General features: G+C 53.6%; 1 protein-coding gene across 1 annotated transcript; it reads left to right on the top strand.

Moving 5' to 3' along the window:
• The first annotated feature begins 1,559 nt into the window (after window positions 1-1,559).
• LOC140387311 (FERM domain-containing protein 5-like) lies at window positions 1,560-16,876 on the top strand. The gene is made up of 2 exons (XM_072470240.1): window positions 1,560-1,590; window positions 15,553-16,876. The coding sequence occupies exons 1-2, from the start codon at window positions 1,560-1,562 to the stop codon at window positions 16,134-16,136; spliced, it is 615 nt and encodes a 204-aa protein (XP_072326341.1). The 3' UTR covers window positions 16,137-16,876.
• Window positions 16,877-18,588: the final 1,712 nt, after the last annotated feature.

Here is an 18,588-nt window from a genome sequence, read left to right as displayed (position 1 = left end):
CCGACCCGGCATTTCTCCGGCCGTTTATTTCATGGAGGGCCGAGCGTTTTACCCGGCGTGAAACGCCATGGATCCTCCGGACATTGCCTGAAAACTGGAGAATCCACCCATAATATAAATGATGTGCATGCGATCAATCTCAGTTGCTTACAGCGTGTGATCATAATATAAATGATGTGCATGCGATCAATCTCAGTTGCTTACAGCGTGTGATTGACAGGGAAATTAAGCAGCCATCACCACTCTGTCTGGGAATAATGGGATCAGTGTCTGTAGCCTGTTTGTTGTGTGCGGATTAACCGCTATCGCCATGACTGACACTAAAAATTATTATTTAGCAAAGTCAAAGATGCTTTCACTGGAAAGAGGTTTAATCACGGAATAGAGAAGAGAACATGAGCTTCCTTCAAATATAAAATGATTTATGTGGGACCCAGCACTTTATCTCAATATTTTAAACCTCACAGTAAAGCCAACAGCAAGAGCTGAATATGTCCTCCCCATTTTGCATATGAATAGTGCCTTTGAAGTAACCTTTTCCTTCTCAAACACCAATGCCCATCTGTACAGTCCCGACAAGGCAAGTCAGTATTTAATAGTTAAAAAGCTCAGTCACAGCTCGTTTGGATATTAAAATACATTAACTCTAATGGTTTAAATTATTTATCACAGACTACTGGATCAGAGGGGCCAAATCATCTAAATCACAAATCCATGTGGGTGTTTCGGGCAGTGATCAGGTGCAGGAATCCAGGCCGATTATTTCTAATAATTGGCTTAGAGAGTTGAAGTCACTAAGCGTTTATTGCTGTGCCTTCTGAAGCAGGGCACAAAGCTCCACATAGTCCAGGGATTGAGTGAGGGACATGAGTATCTGGGTGTGTGTATGTGTGTGTGCCTCTCTGTGTCTGTGCCTCTGTGTGTGTGTGTGTGTGTGTGTCTCTCTGTGTCTTTGTGTGTCTGTGCGTGTGTGTGTGTGTGTGTGTATGCATGTGTGCCTCTCTGAGTCTGTGGACTCTGTGTGTGTGTCTCTCTGTGTCTTTGTGTGTCTGTGCTTGTGTGTGTGTGTGTCTGTGCGTGTGTGTCTCTGTGCGTGTGTCTGTGTGTCTGTGCGTGTGTGTGTGTCTGTGTGTGTCTCTGTGCGTGTGTCTGTGCCTCTGTGTGTCTCTTGTGACCTTGTGAACAGCTGAGATGAAGGGCTGTACAATCCTGTTCACTCCAACTACAGTGGTTCAAAATGAAATCATGTTTGTTGCAATGATAATTATCAATAGTGTGGAAAATAGACAACATCTAACACATTGGTCGCTATCCACCTGAATGGGGACAGAGTCCCGTAGCGAGCGGGATTAGCCAGGTGTTTCCCAGTGCTCGAAGTGCCGAGAAAAGCCCCGCTATCTAACGGCCGTCTGGGTCGGTCGGAGACCTCAGTGGGGACTCCCCGACGAGGCTGCACTTAGCCCCGTTTTCTGCACTGAGGAACTTCGCTCGCCGAATCTCCGCCGTGCAGCAGGCCGAGCCAGGTTTGCTGAGTAGGTGACCTCTTTCCCGACGGCGACATGTCGAAATCTTCGAAGACGAAACCCAACAGTAAGACAGCTCAGGAGCGTAGCCCATCGAAGGAAGGTGAAGGAGATAAGATGGCCGCCACGTCCATTACACTACACACGTTGCCATGGTGATGGCGTAGGAGCTGGAAACATTCGGCAAACAGATGGACAGGCAGTTTGAGCGGCAGGGCCAGTTTGCCTCACTGGAAGCGGAGTTGCTGCTGGTGGCAGAGAGTTTCCAGGTGGAGGATCTGGAAAATAGGTCAAGGCGGCAAAACCTCAAGTTGGGGCTGCCGGAGGGACTGGGGGGCTCGAAGCCGACCCAGTATTTTGCTCAAAATGGTTTCCCGACTGGTGGGGCGGGACGGTGGTTCATCCAGCCTTGGCTTTTGACTGAGGGCCTGTTGTGCTCTATCCAGCTCCGAAGGGGCGAATACTTCATTGGTGAGAGACCCCCGACAAGGTTGGTCACCTGGAATGTGCGGATCTTGGGCGGGGGGGGGGGGGGGGCCCTGTGAAGAGGACAAGTGTTTTTCCCCATTTAAAGGGTTTGGGGGCAGTTGTTCGTGCAACTCACCTGCGAGTGCGGGGGCGAGGGGCAGGGGCGAGGGGGCGGGTGCGAGGGTGCGGGGGCAAGGGTGTGGGGGCGGGGGGAGGGGTGTAGGGCCGAGTGGGCGGGGGCGGGGGCGAGGGGGGGTGGGGGCGAGGGGGCGGGGTGAGGGGGCGGGGGCGAGGGTGGGGGGAGGGGTGTAGGGGTGAGTGGGCGGGGGCGAGGGGGCGGGGGTGAGGGTGCGGGGGGAGGGGTGTGGGGGCGAGGGGGCGGAGGCGAGGGTGTGGGGACGGGGGGGTGGGGTGTAGGGGCGCGGGGGCGGGGGCGAGGGGGAGGGGGAGGGTGCGGGGGCGAGGGTGCGGAGGGAAGGGTGTGGGGGCGAGGATGCAGGGGCGGGGGGCCGGGGGTGAGGGTGCGGGGGAGGGGTGTGGGGGCGAGGGTGGCGGGGCAGGGTGCGGGGGAGGGGTGTGGGGGTGAGGGTGGCGGGGCGGGGGCGAGGGGGCGGGGGTGAGGGTGCGGGGGAGGGGTGTGGGGACGAGGGTGCGGGGGTGAGGGTGCGGAGGGAGGGGAGTGGGGGCGAGGTAGGGAGGGGTGTGGGGGCAAGGGGGCGGGGGCGAGGGGGTGGGGGTGAGGGTGTGGGGGATGGGTGTGGGGGCGAGGGTGCGGGGGTGAGCGTGCGGGGGCGAGGGTGTGGGGGCGAGGGTGCGGGGGTGAGCGTGCGGGGGCGAGGGTGCGGGGGGAGGGGTGCGGGGGGAGGGGTGCGGGGGGAGGGTGCGGGGGGAGGGGTGCGGGGGAGGGTGCGGGAGGAGGGGTGTGGGGGTGAGGGTGCGGGGGGAGGGGTGTGCGGGCGAGGGTGCGGGGGTGAGGGTGCGGGCGAGGGGTGCGGGGGTGAGGGTGCGGTGGGAGGGGTGTGGTTGCGGGGGCGAGGGGATGGGGGCGGTGGCGAGGGTGTGGGGGCGAGGGGGTCGGGGCGGGGGCGAGGGGGCGGGGGTGAGGGTGTGGGGGGATGGGTGTGGGGGCGATGGTGCAGGGGTGAGCGTGCGGGGGCGAGGTTGCGGGGGGAGGGGTGCGGGTGTGGGAGGAGGGGTGTGGGGGTGAGGGTGCGGGGGGAGGGGTGTGGGGGCGAGGGTGCGTGGGCGAGGGTGCGGAGGGAGGGGTGTGGGGGAGGGGTGTGGGGGTAAGGGTGTGGGGTGAGGGTGCGGGGGGAGGGGTGTGAGGGTGAGGGGGCAGGCGTGAGGGTGCGGGGGGAGGGGTGTGAGGGCGAGGGGGCGGGGGCGAGGGTGTGGGGGCGGGGGCGAGGTTGCGGGGGGCGGTGTGGGGACGCGGGGGCGGGTGCGTGGGGGCGGGGGTGAGGGTGCGGGGGGAGGGGTGTGGTAGCGAGAGTGCGAGGGCGAGGGTGCGGAGGGAGGGATGCAGGGGCGAGGGTGTGGGGGCGAGGGTGCGGAGGGAGGGGGCGAGGGTGCAGGGCTGAGGGTGCGGAGGAAGTGATGCGGGGGCGAGGGTGTGGGGGCGAGGGTGCAGAGGGAGGGGGGCGAGGGTGCAGGGGCGAGGGTGCGGAGGGAGGGGTGCGGGGGCGGGGGTGAGGAAGGAGGGATGCGGGGGTGAGGTTGCGGGGGAGGGGTGTGGTTGCGGGGGGAGGGTGCGGGGGGAGGCGTGTGGGGGCGAGGGTGCGGGGGCAAGGGTGCGGAGAGGGGTGTGGGGGCGAGGGTGCGGAGGGAGGGATGCGGGGGTGAGGGTGTGGGGGCGAGGGTGCGGAGGGAGGGGTGCGGGGGTGAGGGTGTGGGTCGAGGATGCGGAGGGAGGGGTGCGGGGGCGAGGGTGCGGTGGGTGGGGTGTGGGGGACATTCCGGTTAGCAGGAGGACTAATTTTTTTTAAAAAAATCTTTATTAGTGTCACAGGTAAACTTACATTAACACTGCAGGACTAGGGGCTTTTCACAGTAACTTCATTGAAGCCTACTTGTGACAATAAGCGATTTTCATTTCATTTCATGAAGTTACTGTGAAAAGCCCCTAGTCGCCACATTCCGGCGCCTGTTCGGGCACACAGAGGGAGAATTCAGAATGTCCAATTCACCTAACAAGCACGTCTTTCGGGACTTGTGGAAGGAAACCGGAGCACCCGGAGGAAACCCACGCAGACACGGGGAGAACGTGAAGTCTCCGCACAGACAGTGACCCAAGCCGGGAATCGAACCTGCTACCATGGCGCCCTGTTAGTTTTCAGGCGCGAACCGTGGAGGCTGATCATGTGGGGGTTTGTTATGTGAGCGTAACAGGTTCACTGGAGGGAGGGCTGTGGTGCTGGTGAATGTGTGTGCCCCAAATTGGGACAATGTCCCGATTATGAGACGGCTGCTATTCTGGAATTAGATTCACACCAATTGATTTTAGGAGATTTTAATTGCATTTTGGATCCAAAGTTGGACCTCTCCGGGCCTAGATTGCCGGTCGCTTCATGGAGGAGGCGGGGGCGGGGCAAGGAATTTTCGTTTTTTTTGCCAGTGCACAAGGTGTATTCAAGGATGGATTTCTTTGTTATGGGTAGGACCTTGCTCCCTGGGGTGAAGCGTGGAGTATTCAGCGTTGGTTATCTCCGACCACGGACCGCATTTGGTTGACCTGACGTTGGAGGCGGGGTGGGCACAGCTTACGGGTCGGAGGCTGGACATTGGACCTGTATCGGATCTTGGGTTTTGCGCAAAGATCTCTGGGGCCATCAAGGACAATATGGAACGGGATGGTCTTGTCATCTACAGTGTGAAAGGCATTAAAAGCGGTGATTAGGGGGAGTGGGGACATCATCTCGTACAAGTCACACATGGACAGGGAGGCCAGGATGCAATGTCAGGGTGTGGTGGACGAGATTCTGGGTGGAGATAGGGAGTAGATGGTACACCGTGTGTCGGTGGTGGAGGGAGTGAATGTTTGTGGAAGGAGGAGCAATCAAGTGGGCTGCTTTGTCCTGGATGGTGTCGAGTTTCTTGAGTGTTGTTGGAGCTGCGCTCATCCAGGCAAGTGGAGAGTATTCCGTCACACTCCTGACTTGTGCCTTGTAGATGGATGGACAAGCTTTGAGGATTCAGGAGGTGAGATTCTTGCTGCAGGATTCCCAGCCTCTGACCTGCCGTGGTAGCCACAGTATTTATGTGGCTAATCCAGTTCAGTTTCTGGTCAATGGTGACCCCCAGGATATTGATAGTGGGGGATTCAGCAATGGTAATGCCATTGAATGTCATGGGGAGATGGTTAGATTCCCTCTTGTTGGATATTGTCATTGCCTGGCACTTGTGTGGCGTGCATGTCACTTGCCACCTGCAAGTCTGAATCTTGTCCAGGTCTTGCTGCTTTGGACATGAACTGCTTCAGTATCTGCGGGATCACAAAAATGCCGAACATTGTACAATGAATATTCCTACTTCTGATTTTATGATGGAGGGAAAGTAATTGATGAAGCAGCTGTTGATGGTTGGGCCTGGGGCACTACCCTGAGGAACTCCTGTAGTGATGTCCTTGGTTTGAAATGACCTCCAACCGCTACAACCACCTTCATTTGTGTCGGATATGACTCCAACCAGTGGAGAGTCCCCCCCCCCACCTCGTTCCCCCCCCCCCCCCCCCGGATTTCCATTGACGTCAGTTTTGCTCGGGCTCCTTGATGCCATACTCGATAAAATACTGTCAAGGGCAGTCACTCTCCCCTCACCTCTGGCATTCAGAGCTTTTGTCCATGTTTGCACCAGGATTGTAACGAGGTCAGGAGCTGAGTGACGCTGGTGGAACCCAAACTGAGTGTCCGTGAGCAGGTTATTGCTGAATAAATACCGTTTGATAACACTGTTGATGACCCCTTCCATCATTTTAGTGATGCTAGAGAGTAGACTGATGGGGCAGTAATTGGCTGGGTTGGATTTATCCTGTTTCTTGTGTACAGGACAGACCTGGGAAAGCTTCAAATTCCCACCTGGATGCCAGTGTTGTAGCTATACTGGAACAGTCCCCCACCCAGAGGACATTCTGAGCCCGTGCCACCCCCAGTCCCTCCTCCAAGTGATGTTCAACATGGAGGAGTACTGATTCATCAGCTGATGGTGGCCAGTACGTGGTAATCAGCAGGAGGTTTCCTTGCCCATGTTCAACCTGAAGCTACGAGACTTCATGGGGTCCAGAGTCGATGTTGCGGACTGCCAGCGCAATTCCAACTGACTGTAATGAAATGAAATGAAAACTGCTTATTGTCACAAGTAGGCTTCAATGAAGTTACTGTGAAAAGCCCCTAGTCGCCACATTCCGGCACCTGTTCGGGGAGGCTGGTACAGGAATTGAACCGTGCTGCTGGCCTGCTTGGTCTGCTTTCAAAGCCAGCGATTTAGCCCTGTGCTAAACAGCCCCACACCACTGTGCCACCACCTCTGCTGGGTACTTACCCAGGAATGGTGATGGTGGTGTCCGGGATATTATCTGAAAGATATGACTCCGTGACTATGTCAGACTGTTCCTTGACAGCTCTCCCAACTGTGGCACAAGCCCTCAGCTATTGGCACAGTAAAATTTGCAGGACTGAATATCATTGTCGTTTCTGGTACCGAGGTCGATGCCGCGCGGTCTGTCTCGTTTATATCCCTTTTAGACTTTGTAGGGGTTTGATACACCTGATTGGCTTGTTACGTTAGTCAGAGGACAGCTAAGAGCCAACCATATTTCATGAAAGGACGGACCAAAGTTTTCTGATACCCCAATCAGCTTGTTTCTCTTTGTTTAACTTTGTAAAATGGTGCGTTATTGATCTCCATGTCCCAGAATTGAGTCGGAAAATTGATCCAATTGGAATTATTCATGCCCATTGTACCCACACTGAATCCACTCACCTGGATTGAACCTCGACATGCCTCACCCGAACTACTTCGAATATTTCCACTCCCGCTGTTCTCCAACATTTGGCACACCGCTCAATGTTCATCGTCAAGACTTGCACCCAAAGTGTTCCCTTGTGCAAGATACCCGGAGTGTGTCCACACGCTGGGGAACTCTGTCTGTAACTGGAGCGCAAGGGAAGGTTTTAGAAAGTGAGTAAATCTCTGTCAGGGAATTGCATGGAAATGTGGTGTGTTCAATCATCCGACTCTCTCCCCTGAATAACTGCCTCAGAAGTCCTCATCCCCCATCTGTTATCCTCTGTGAGTGCACCGTTTACATCCATTGCTCATGACATCTGTGCCCCCTTTCAACATGCGCATTTAGTCACATCCAGGCAGTATTGCCCAGGACTGGAGTCTCAGCTTCACCTGGGAGCTGCTGGCCTGTGCCAGGGAAAGTGCCACTTGGTTTAAAGCTGTGGCTCTCCGCTGGGCTGGGACGTAGGGATTGGGACATCGTTGGGAGCAATGTTGTTGCAGTTGCAGAGGGACCAGAACGTTAAGACCTCAGCCGATGGTTAGTGAAGCAGAATTGCTGAAATGTTGTGTTTTTGAATCGGAGAACTTTCTGAAATTTAGTTTCTAAGCTTCCTTCGAGAAGCGGAAGATTGCGATGGGTTTCAGGGGTTTCAAATATGAAATATAATATTGCACATATGCGAATTCAAAAACAATCACAATTTCACACACACATAAAACAGCTCAAGCACCCCCTCTATAGACTTTCTTGGGTATTACAGACAGCATCGCCAGCACAGGGCTAAATCGCTGGCTTTGAAACCAGACCAAGGCAGGCCAGCAGCATGGTTCAATTCCCGTAACAGCCTCCCCGAACAGGCGCCGGAATGTGGCGACTAGGGGCTTTTCACAGTAACTTCATTTGAAGCCTACTTGTGACAATAAGCGATTTTCATTTTTCATTTCACACAAATATACTCACACGTTCATACACAGATACACAGTCTTACACATATACATGTGCATATACAAAACACACACACACGAATAAATCAACACATATGTATATGCAGACACACAGATGTACTCATGCATGTACAAAGACACACACATACATACATATGCTCACATGCTGACACACAAATATTCATACTCACATGCACGCATTAAAACCAGGAATCAGCCCACGCGGTTGTTTCAGAAAATGTTAAATTGTGAAAATTACAAATGCTTCAATAAAATATTTTCTCAAAAAAAAAAACAGGAATCAGACAGGCCAATCAGGTCAAATACTAGAATTCATGAGCATGAATCTGACAACAAAGCTTCCTGTTACACTACCCAGTGCTAAAATCTGAGCTAAAAGCAGAATGTCGGAGAGCCCCCATCAGCCTTTCCCGCTCCCCCATCAGCCTTTCCCGCTCCCCCATCAGCCTTTCCCGCTCCCCATCAGCCTTTCCCGCCCCCCCATCAGCCTTTCCCGCTCCCCCATCAGCCTTTCCCGCTCCCCCATCAGCCTTTCCCGCTCCCCCATCAGCCTTTCCCGCTCCCTCATCAGCCTTTCTCGCTCCCCCATCAGCCTTTCCCGCTCCCCCATCAGCCTTTCTCGCTCCCCCATCAGCCTTTCCCGCTCCCTCATCAGCTTTTCTCGCTCCCCATCAGCCTTTCCCGCTCCCCCATCAGCCTTTCCCGCTTCCCCATCAGCCTTTCCCGCTCCCCCATCAGCCTTTCCCGCTCCCCCATCAGCCTTTCCCGCTCCCCCATCAGCCTTTCTCGCTCCCCCATCAGCCTTTCTCGCTCCCCCATCAGCCTTTCTCGCTCCCCCATCAGCCTTTCTCGCTCCCCCATCAGCCTTTCCCGCTCCCCCATCAGCCTTTCTCGCTCCCCCATCAGCCTTTCCCGCTCCCTCATCAGCCTTTCTCGCTCCCCCATCAGCCTTTCCCGCTCCCCCATCAGCCTTTCCCGCTCCCCCATCAGCCTTTCTCGCTCCCCCATCAGCCTTTCTCGCTCCCCCATCAGCCTTTCTCGCTCCCCCATCAGCCTTTCTTGCTCCCCCATCAGCCTTTCTCGCTCCCCCATCAGCCTTTCCCGCTCCCCCATCAGCCTTTCTCGCTCCCCCATCAGCCTTTCCCGCTCCCTCATCAGCCTTTCTCGCTCCCCCATCAGCCTTTCCCGCTCCCCCATCAGCCTTTCCCGCTCCCCCATCAGCCTTTCCCGCTCCCCCATCAGCCTTTCCCGCTCCCCATCAGCCTTTCCCGCTCCCCCATCAGCCTTTCCCGCTCCCCCATCAGCCTTTCCCGCTCCTCCATCAGCCTTTCCCGCTCCCCCATCAGCCTTTCCCGCTCCCCCATCAGCCTTTCCCGCTCCCTGAATCATCTGTTGCAGTTATTTGAAAATTCCAGCCAGAAATCCAGGATTTATTTTCTAATTTATACCAAAGTCCATTTCTCGTCCTTCCAATTTTTTAAGTCTTTCCACGTCAGCGAAAGCTGGAAAATGCTCCCATTTGGTCATTTAGCTGCTTGCTGTTTACAGTGTTACTGGTGGGAGAGTGCAGCACAGTGGAAGAATATTGTTAAACTAGAAAGAGCGCAGAAGAGATTTACGAGGATGCTACCAGGACTTGATGGTCTGAGCTATAAGGAGAGGCTGGATAGGCTGGGACTTTTTTCCCTGGAGCGTAGGAAGCTTAGGGGTGATCTTATAGAGGTCTATAAAATAATGAGGAACATCGATAAGGTAGATAGCCGACATCTTTTCCCAAACGTAGAGGAGTCCAGAACTAGAGGGCAGAGGTTTAAGGTGAGAGGGCAGAGATACAAAAGAGACCAGAGGGGAAATTTCTTCACACAGAGGGTGGTGAGCATCTGGAACGAGCTGCGGGTACAATTTTGTCCTTTAAAAAGCAGTTAGACAGTTACAATGGCAGGGTGGGTACAGAGGGATATGGGCCAAATGTGGGCAAGTGGGACTAGCTTAGTGATAGAAACTGGGCGGCATGGACAAGCTGGGCCGAAGGGCCTGTTTCCATGCTGTAAACATCTATGAGCACTGCTGCCCCACAGCGCCAGGGACCCGGGTTCGATTCTGGCCTTGGGTCACTGTCTGTGAATTTGCACTTTCTCCCCGTGTCTGCGTGGGTGTTATAACCTGCCTACTGACGATTGGCTGGGGACTAATAACTATCCCACAATCCTATGGGAGTATGAACTTCCCCAATGAGGGGGGCGGAGAAACTCCTACTATAAATAAGCTGGCTAGTCCAGGAACCAGGAGGAAGGAGAAGGTAGCAAGGGAAGTAACTGCTACTGCTATGTATATATTGTTATAGTAAATAAATTTTATTATTTTGTATCCTTAAAACTCGTGCTGGATTCTTCGGGGCCCTTACAAAACTGGCGACGAAGGTAAAAGTGAATAGCTGTCTACACTGCTGAAGCCACCTCCCTGGATTTTTGTTGGATACAGGTTGGAAGTTGTTTTCTATTACACCATGCCTCTGTACGGACGTTTGGATGTTTTTGATGCTGCGCTGGAAAGCTGGAACCAGTACACAACGGATGCGTTACTATTTCCGGGCAAACAATATCACTGAAAACGAGCGCCAGGTGGTCATATTGCTCACCGCCTGCGGGCCGCATACGTTTGGGGTGATTAGGAGCCTTACGTACCCAGCTGCGCCGGACACCAAAACGTTTGACGAACTTGTGAATATAGTGGGGCAACACTTTAACCCAACCCCGTCCACGATAGTCCAGCATTACCGGTTTAATACCGCTGAGAGGACCCCTGGAGAATCCCTTGCCGATTTTTTATCCAGGCTACGCGGGATTGCGGAATACTGTGACTATGGTGAGACCTTGTCAGAAATGTTACGCGACCGTTTGGTTTGCGGTATTAACAATGCGGCCACCCAGAGAAAGTTGTTAGCGGAGCCAACATTGACTTTTCAACAGGCAATACAAATAGTCTTGTCCCGAGAGAGCGCAGAGCGAGGAGTACAGGAGCTACAGGGAATGGAAGTGCATGCCTTGGGGCGAAACCCTTTCCGCCCAAAAACGTCCCCCCGCACTCCTGCGGTACCTTGGGCGAGGCAACGACCAGACCGACGCCAGTGGCCATCGGACATTCCTCCCCGAAGGGAGCCTTCTCCAGAGCCAATGGATGAGGAGCCATGTCCGTGTCAGACTTGTAGGCGCCGACCCCGTCGCGGACGGCGGTCCTGGGGACGCCAGAGGCGCCGTCGTTCCGACCGAAACTGGGACCAGCCCAGGGGCCGTAACTGGGACCAGCCCAGAAGCCGTACCTTCCATGTGGATGAACCTGCGGCGACCACTCCTGAGGACGTGGAGACGGAGGACGACTGCCTGCAGCTGCATTGTGTGGCAGCTCCCCGTGTGGCCCCCATTAAGGTGACAGTACGGGTCAATGGCCACCCGCTGGAGATGGAGTTGGATACTGGCGCAGCAGTCTCCGTGATCGCCCAGAGGACATTCGACCGCATCAAGCAGGGTATACAGACCCTTACACTAACTGACTCACAGGCCAGGTTGGCCACCTACACGGGGGAACCACTGGACATTGCAGGAACTACAATGACCCCTGTTGACTATGGACGCCAGGAGGGGCGTTTCCCACTTATCGTAGTGCGTGGCCATGGGCCCAGCCTGTTGGGTCGGGACTGGTTGCGCCATTTGCGGTTGCAATGGCAGCACATCCTCCAAACCGTTTCTGGAGGGTTGACTGAGGTGCTAGGACGATACCCAGAGGTATTCCAGCCTGGTCTGGGGAAAATAAAAGGGGCCGTAGCCCGTATCCAAGTTGAACCAGGAGCCACACCGCGCTATTTCCGGGCGCGCCCAGTGCCTTACGCTTTGCTCGAGAAGGTAGAAGGGGAGCTCACTCGTTTGGAGAGTTTGGGTATTATCAGGCCCGTCCGCTGTGCTGACTGGGCAGCACCAATTGTGCCAGTAATGAAGCCAGATGCCACAGTTCGCTTGTGTGGCGACTATAAACTTACAGTGAATACGGTTTCCCGACTCGACCGATACCCAATGCCTCGCATAGAGGATCTCTACGCGAAACTTGCAGGCGGACTCTCATTCACAAAATTAGATATGAGTCACGCCTACCTGCAGTTGGAGCTGGACCCTGCCTCCCGACCATATGTAACAATTAACACATACCAGGGCCTGTATGAATATACACGGTTGCCCTTTGGAGTATCCTCTGCCTGCGCAATTTTTCAACGTGTTATGGAGGGCATTTTGAGAGGTTTACCACGTGTGGCTGTCTACCTAGATGACGTGTTGATTACAGGGACGTCGGAGCAAGAGCATTTGGAAAATCTGGAGGCTGTCCTTAAACGCCTTTCGGAGGCTGGAGTCCATTTACGTCACACACAGTGCGTATTTCAGGCAAAAGAAGTAGTCTACCTAGGTTATCGGGTGGACCGCGAGGGTCTGCACCCCGTCGCAGAGAAGGTGCGTGCAATTCAACATGCCCCCACCCCGACTGACACTTCGCATCTTCGTTCTTTTCTCGGTCTCGTAAACTATTACGGGACATTCCTCCCCAATCTGGCAACTACGCTGGCCCCCTTACACCTGCTGCTAAAGAAAAATCACACCTGGGTTTGGGGTCAGCCGCAAGAAACCGCTTTCCGGCGGGTAAAGCAACAATTGTCGTCGTCTGGGTTACTAACCCACTATGATCCGGGAAAGCCTTTGCTCGTCACATGTGATGCATCCCCGTATGGTATTGGGGCCGTCCTGTCCCACAAGATGGAGAACGGGGCCGAGCGACCGATAGCTTTCGCCTCCCGCACATTGACTGCAGCGGAGAAGAAGTACGCGCAGATCGAGAAGGAGGGCCTGGCAGTGGTTTTCGCGGTGAAACGCTTCCACCAGTATGTGTACGGCCGCCATTTCACTATCGTGACTGATCATAAGCCCCTGCTGGGACTCTTCAGAGAGGATAAGCCGATACCGCCCATTGCTTCTGCACGGATCCAGCGCTGGGCTTTGTTACTTGCTGCATATGAGTATTCTCTGGAGCACAAACCAGGTACGCAGATAGCAAATGCCGACGCACTGAGCCGATTGCCTTTATCGACCGGCCCCATGTCGACCCCCACGACCGGTGAGGTGGTCGCAACCCTAAATTTTATGGACACCTTGCCTGTCATGGCATCACAGATCCGTGAGTGGACCCAGACGGAGCCAGTCCTGTCAAAGGTTCGGCACATAGTCCTGTATGGTGGGCAGCATAGACAGCTCCCAGGCGAGTTGCGTGCATTTTCCTCCAAGCTGTCAGAGTTCAGCGTGGAAGACGGCATCCTCTTGTGGGGGACGCGTGTGGTTGTCCCGGAAAAGGCCAGGAGCTGATATTATCAGACTTGCACAATGGGCATCCGGGCGTGACCAAGATGAAAATGTTGGCCCGGAGTTATGTCTGGTGGCCAGGCCTCGACACCGACATTGAGAAGGTGGCCCAAAACTGCTCCATTTGCCAGGAGCATCAGAAGCTTCCGCCGGCCGCGCCCCTACATCACTGGGAATGGCCAGGGCGGCCTTGGGCACGCTTACATGCAGATTTCGCAGGCCCTTTTCAGGGATCCATGTTCCTTCTACTAATTGACGCCCAGTCCAAATGGCTGGAGGTGCATAAGATGCAGGGGACAACGTCCTGCGCAACAATTGAAAAAATGCGTTTATCATTTAGCACGCATGGCCTCCCCGAGGTGCTGGTCACGGATAATGGCACTCCATTCACGAGTGAGGAGTTTGCTAGGTTTACAAAGATGAACGGCATCCGCCATATCCGCACTGCCCCTTACCACCCGGCTTCAAATGGGTTGGCAGAGCGTGCAGTGCAAACATTCAAAAGAGGCCTAAAGAAGCAGTCTTCCGGATCAATGGACACGAGACTGGCTCGGTTTTTGTTTACATACAGGACCACCCCCCATACAGTGACTGGGGTAGCTCCCGCAGAACTCCTAATGGGCCGGAGACTTCGCACCCGCCTTAGTATGGTCTTCCCGGACATTGGCGCAAAAGTACGCCGCACACAAGAACGGCAGGGTCCGGGATTGTCTCAGCATCGTCCGATACGGCAGTTTGCGCCCGGTGACCCAGTATTCGTGCGGAATTTTGCTGGTGGTGCCCAATGGGTTCCTGGGGTAATCTTTCGCCAAACGGGCCCTATATCGTACCAAGTGCAAGCCCAGGGTCGTCTCCAGCGAAAACATGTAGACCACGTCCGGTCCAGAAGATCATCCCCGCAAAAGATTCCCCGCCCCCGGAGCTCAGTTCAACAGCGGCAAAGACCAGAAACAAGGGAAGGTAGTCCTCCAAATCTTCCACTGGTGCCTCACTCAAAGCCTGCGCAGGTCATGACGGGACCGAATGGGGACAGAGACGCTGACATGACGGAGGCAGCAGACTCTGACTCCGAGATGGAGACACAGGATGAATCAGAGGGGGAATCCTCGGGTCCACAGGCCGTGGATGTACAACCGCGCCGTTCATCACGGAAGCGCCGGTCTCCGTCTCGTTATACGCCGCCTGATCCAGCGCCGCGTGCAAATGGCGTCCGGCCTGCGGCCAAACGAGTTTGACGCCTTCCTTCGCCAGGGCCTACGGTGGATTCCTTGGACTTTGGGGGGGAGGGATGTTATAACCTGCCTACTGACGATTGGCTGGGGACTAATGACTATCCCACAATCCTATGGGAGTATGAACTTCCCCAATGAGGGGGGCGGAGAAACTCCTACTATAAATAAGCTGGCCAGTCCAGGAACCAGGAGGAAGGAGAAGGTAGCAAGGGAAGTTACTGCTACTGTTATGTATATATTGTTATATTGTTATAGTAAATAAACTTTATTATTTTGTATCCTTAAAACTCGTGCTGGATTCTTCGGGGCCCTTACAAAAGTGGGTTTCCTCCGGGTGCTCCGGTTTCCTCCTAAGGTCTAAAGATGTGCAGGTTAGGTGGATTGGCCATGCTAAATTGCCCCTTAGTTTGTATGTGTGTGTGTGTGTGACAGAGAGAGAGAGAGAGAGAGAGAAAATGCTCTCTGCTTGATGTGGAGTCACCCCCTCAAGTTATAAGCCCCTGGCGACAGACTGACGACCTGTTCCAGGAATAATTTACTACAGCCACAGACAGAAGTCTGACCTGTGCACTGTCTGGGTGTGGGTGGGAGAGTGATTGCATTCATCTCTGCGACAAGACGGAACTCCGCGGTCTTTCACTCTGAAACACTTCCAGACATTGAGATATGCAAAGTTGCAATGTAAGTGACCGTATTAAATCACATCACATTTACTCTATCTGTACAACTTAACAGAATTCTGTGCCTTTTATTTGTCCCTGGGCCCTGTAACCTACAAACGCTGCAATTATTTTGAACTGAATTAACCCAATTCCATGTTACCCTTGACGGAGCAGGAGACAAGATCACACTTGTTTCTCAAGGGGAGTCATGTTTGTGAATTGTGATCGACTCTTTGCTTAACCAGTCAATGCCAGATAACATCTTTCTTGCATCTCATCGCCAATTCTCTCTGTCTTCCAGGTTTAGAGTCGCTGCGAGACAGTGCCCACTCCACCCCTGTGCGCTCCACCTCACACACGGATGCTTTTGGTACCCGGACCACAGGCAAGACCTCCTCTGCCGAGGGCAATGAATCGACATCCGTGATCGCAGACGAGCTTTACAGCCCTGCCAACAGCGTCCTGCCCACCCCCGTGTCTGACCCCAGCCTGGAATCAATCCTCCCTCGGCAAACGAATGGCAACACCAGCAGCTGTGGCATCGAGGAGGGGAAGGAGTGCGACACTGGCACACCAGCAGAGCTCGAGGAGCCAGCCAGAGGGGCTAGTGCCTTATCTGAAGGTGTCAATGACAGGGCCGAGAGGGAACAGGTGAATACATTTGTTTTAAGTGTGGTCCGTTTGCTGCTTGTGACAATTGGCCTCCTCTTTGCCTTGCTTCTGCTCCTGATAGGGCTTACAGAGTCAGATATTGACGTTGCTTTTTTACGTGATATACGACAGACGCCTGAGTTTGAACAGTTCCATTATGAATACTTTTGTCCCCTCAGGCGATGGTTTGCCTGCAAGGTGCGGTACCTGCTAAACCTTCTCATTGACACCTGACATCACTCAACCTGAGCTAGCGGCCCAGGGACATTGAGGAGACAAGATGGCATCAAATATGCAACAGTCTGGGCTCCCCTTCTCCCCTCTCTCTGTGTGGCACCATCGGGCATGTAAAGCCACCTTTAATGGAGGAATTCAACCACTATTGGGAGACTTTGTGAATCATCAAGATTTCAAGCAGGAACTCTACATTCAACACCCTACCCTTCCACCCATAACCAATATGAAGTTCTTGAGACTGTTGTGCTATATAAAGTCTGTTAGAATAAGTGATTAACTATAGTAGCCCCCAGGAACCGAGTAACAAAGTGTGGAGTTTTGTTATTGTGATGTTGAAGAGGTGACCTGTCTCCTGACTTTAATCAAAGTACCCGAGACTATCCCCTGATATTAATATGAGTAACAACCTGAACCTCCATGTTTAAATATATCCAGTATTCTGGTTTAGTGAAGAGAGATTTTCCCTCAGAATTGTGAGACTTTTAATGTTTGCTAATCATTTCCTTGTAATATTTTAACAATTTGACAAAAAAAAAAATTATTTTGTTTATTGAACGCTTTACAGCTTTCGTGGGACATCCTTAAAAATCCCCGGGTAGTTTTTTTTCCCACACAGACTAGAGCAATATATCTGCAACAAACAAAAAAAAAAAAGAGGCTAAAAATGGAAGCATTGTTTGAGAATTCAGACTGTTGAACTGGTTTTTAAGACTGGAATAAAGAGAAGGCAGGGAGCATTGACGAGTGCTTTTATTGTGCACGCATTTCCCAAGATGTGATTTGGGGGGCGTCACGAGGCAACAGGAAGCTGTAATCCGAGAGCAAGGACATCACAGGTGCCTCAAGGATCTGTGAAACGTGAGGATGCAGCTAGCTATAATAATAATCATTATTGTCACAAGTAGGCTCACATTAACACTGCAATGAAGTTACTGTGAAAAGCCCCTAGTCGCCACATTCCAGCGCCTGTTCGGGTACATGGAGGGAGAATTCAGCATGTCCAATTCACCTAACAGCACGTCTGTCGGGACTTGTGGGAGGAAACGGGAGCACCCGGAGGAAACCCACGCAGACACGGGAGAACGTGCAGACTCCGCACAGACAGTGACCCAGCCAGTAATCGAACCTGGGACCCTCTGCTGTGAAGCAACAGTGCTAACCACCGTGCTACCGTGCCTGCTGTCAGAGGGTTTCATTCACCCTGGGATGTCCAGGAACATCCCTCCCCCCTCCTCCCCTCCCCCTCCCCCCTCCTCCCTCCTCCCTCCTCCCCCTCCCCCTCCTCCTCCTCCCCCCTCCCCCCTCCCCCCTCCCCCCTCCTCCCCCCTCCCCCCCTCCCCCCTCCCCCTCCCCCTCCCTCCCCCTCCCCCTCCCCTCCCCTCCCCCTCTCCCCCTCCCCTCCCCTCCCCCCTCCCCTCCCCACTCCGCGGCAGCAAACCAGCTTCTCCCGGAGAGATGTACCTCTCACCCTTTCTCAACTAAGAGAATGAAAGGATCATTTATTTAAAGGCCTAGAAAGATAAAGTGTCAGGTAAAAGGTGCACTTGCCTCGTGTACAGATCTGTAACGCATGTGTGTGTGTGTGTGTGTGTGTGTGTGAGGCAAGGGAGAGTCTGCTTTCGATGACAACAGTCGGTACAGAGGATCAGGATTCACGAGCCTGTCGGGCAGCAAAGATCTGGGAGCCGCTGACCTGTTCTATTTTTTAATGTAAAATTAACTAACAATTACTATATTTGTGCCAAAACAAAACAAGCAGTTTTCTTGCTTCTACGTTTTACGTCTGATGCAAGAATCTCTTCACTTTCTGTGAAATGAGTGAGGTAATATTGCCTCAAACCCACAACACATCCCCCTCCTCCCATTCAGCTGGTGCTTGGCCTGAGGTTGAAACCATCAGGAAAGGCTAGACAAGCTGGGGCTTTCTCTGGAGAATATTGACATCTACCTAATAGAGGTCTTTAAAATAAGGAGTTGGATAGGGTAGATAGTGAGACAGGTCATCAAGAGAGGTAACCGCGAATAAAATCCAACAGGGAATTCAGGATAAACTTCTTTACCATAAGACATAGGAGCAGAATTAGGCCACTCGGCCCATCGAATCATTCAATCATGGCTGATACTTTCTCACCCCCATTCTCCTGCCTGCTCCCTATAACCCCTGATCCCGTTATTAATCAAGAACCTATCTGTCTCTGTCTTAAAGACACTCGGTGATTTGGCCTCCACAGCCTTCTGCGGCGAAGAGTTCCACAGATTCACCACCCTCTGGCTGAAGAAATTCCTCCTCATCTCTGTTTTAAAGGATCGTCCCTTTAGTCTGAGATTGTGTCCTCTGGTTCTAGTTTTTCCTACAAGTGGAAACATCCTCTCCACGTCCACTCTATCCAGGCCTCGCAGTATCCTGTAAGTTTCAATAAGATCCCCTCTCTTCCTTCTAAACTCCAAC

Source organism: Scyliorhinus torazame, chromosome 12 (genome assembly GCF_047496885.1).
Source record: "Scyliorhinus torazame isolate Kashiwa2021f chromosome 12, sScyTor2.1, whole genome shotgun sequence".
NCBI classification, from domain to species: Eukaryota; Metazoa; Chordata; class Chondrichthyes; order Carcharhiniformes; family Scyliorhinidae; genus Scyliorhinus; species Scyliorhinus torazame.
The sequence above is the reverse complement of the archived record's forward strand: the minus strand, read 5'-3'. Positions and strand labels throughout refer to the sequence as shown.

What these genes read in the sequence shown, in the direction of transcription:
- LOC140387311 (XM_072470240.1), top strand. Translation starts at nt 1,560, where the DNA reads ATGTCGAAATCTTCGAAGACGAAACCCAACA. An exon ending in TTCGAAGACGAAACCCAACA is followed by an intron (nt 1,591 to 15,552) that starts GTAAGACAGCTC and finishes TCTGTCTTCCAG; the next exon opens with GTTTAGAGTCGCTGCGAGAC.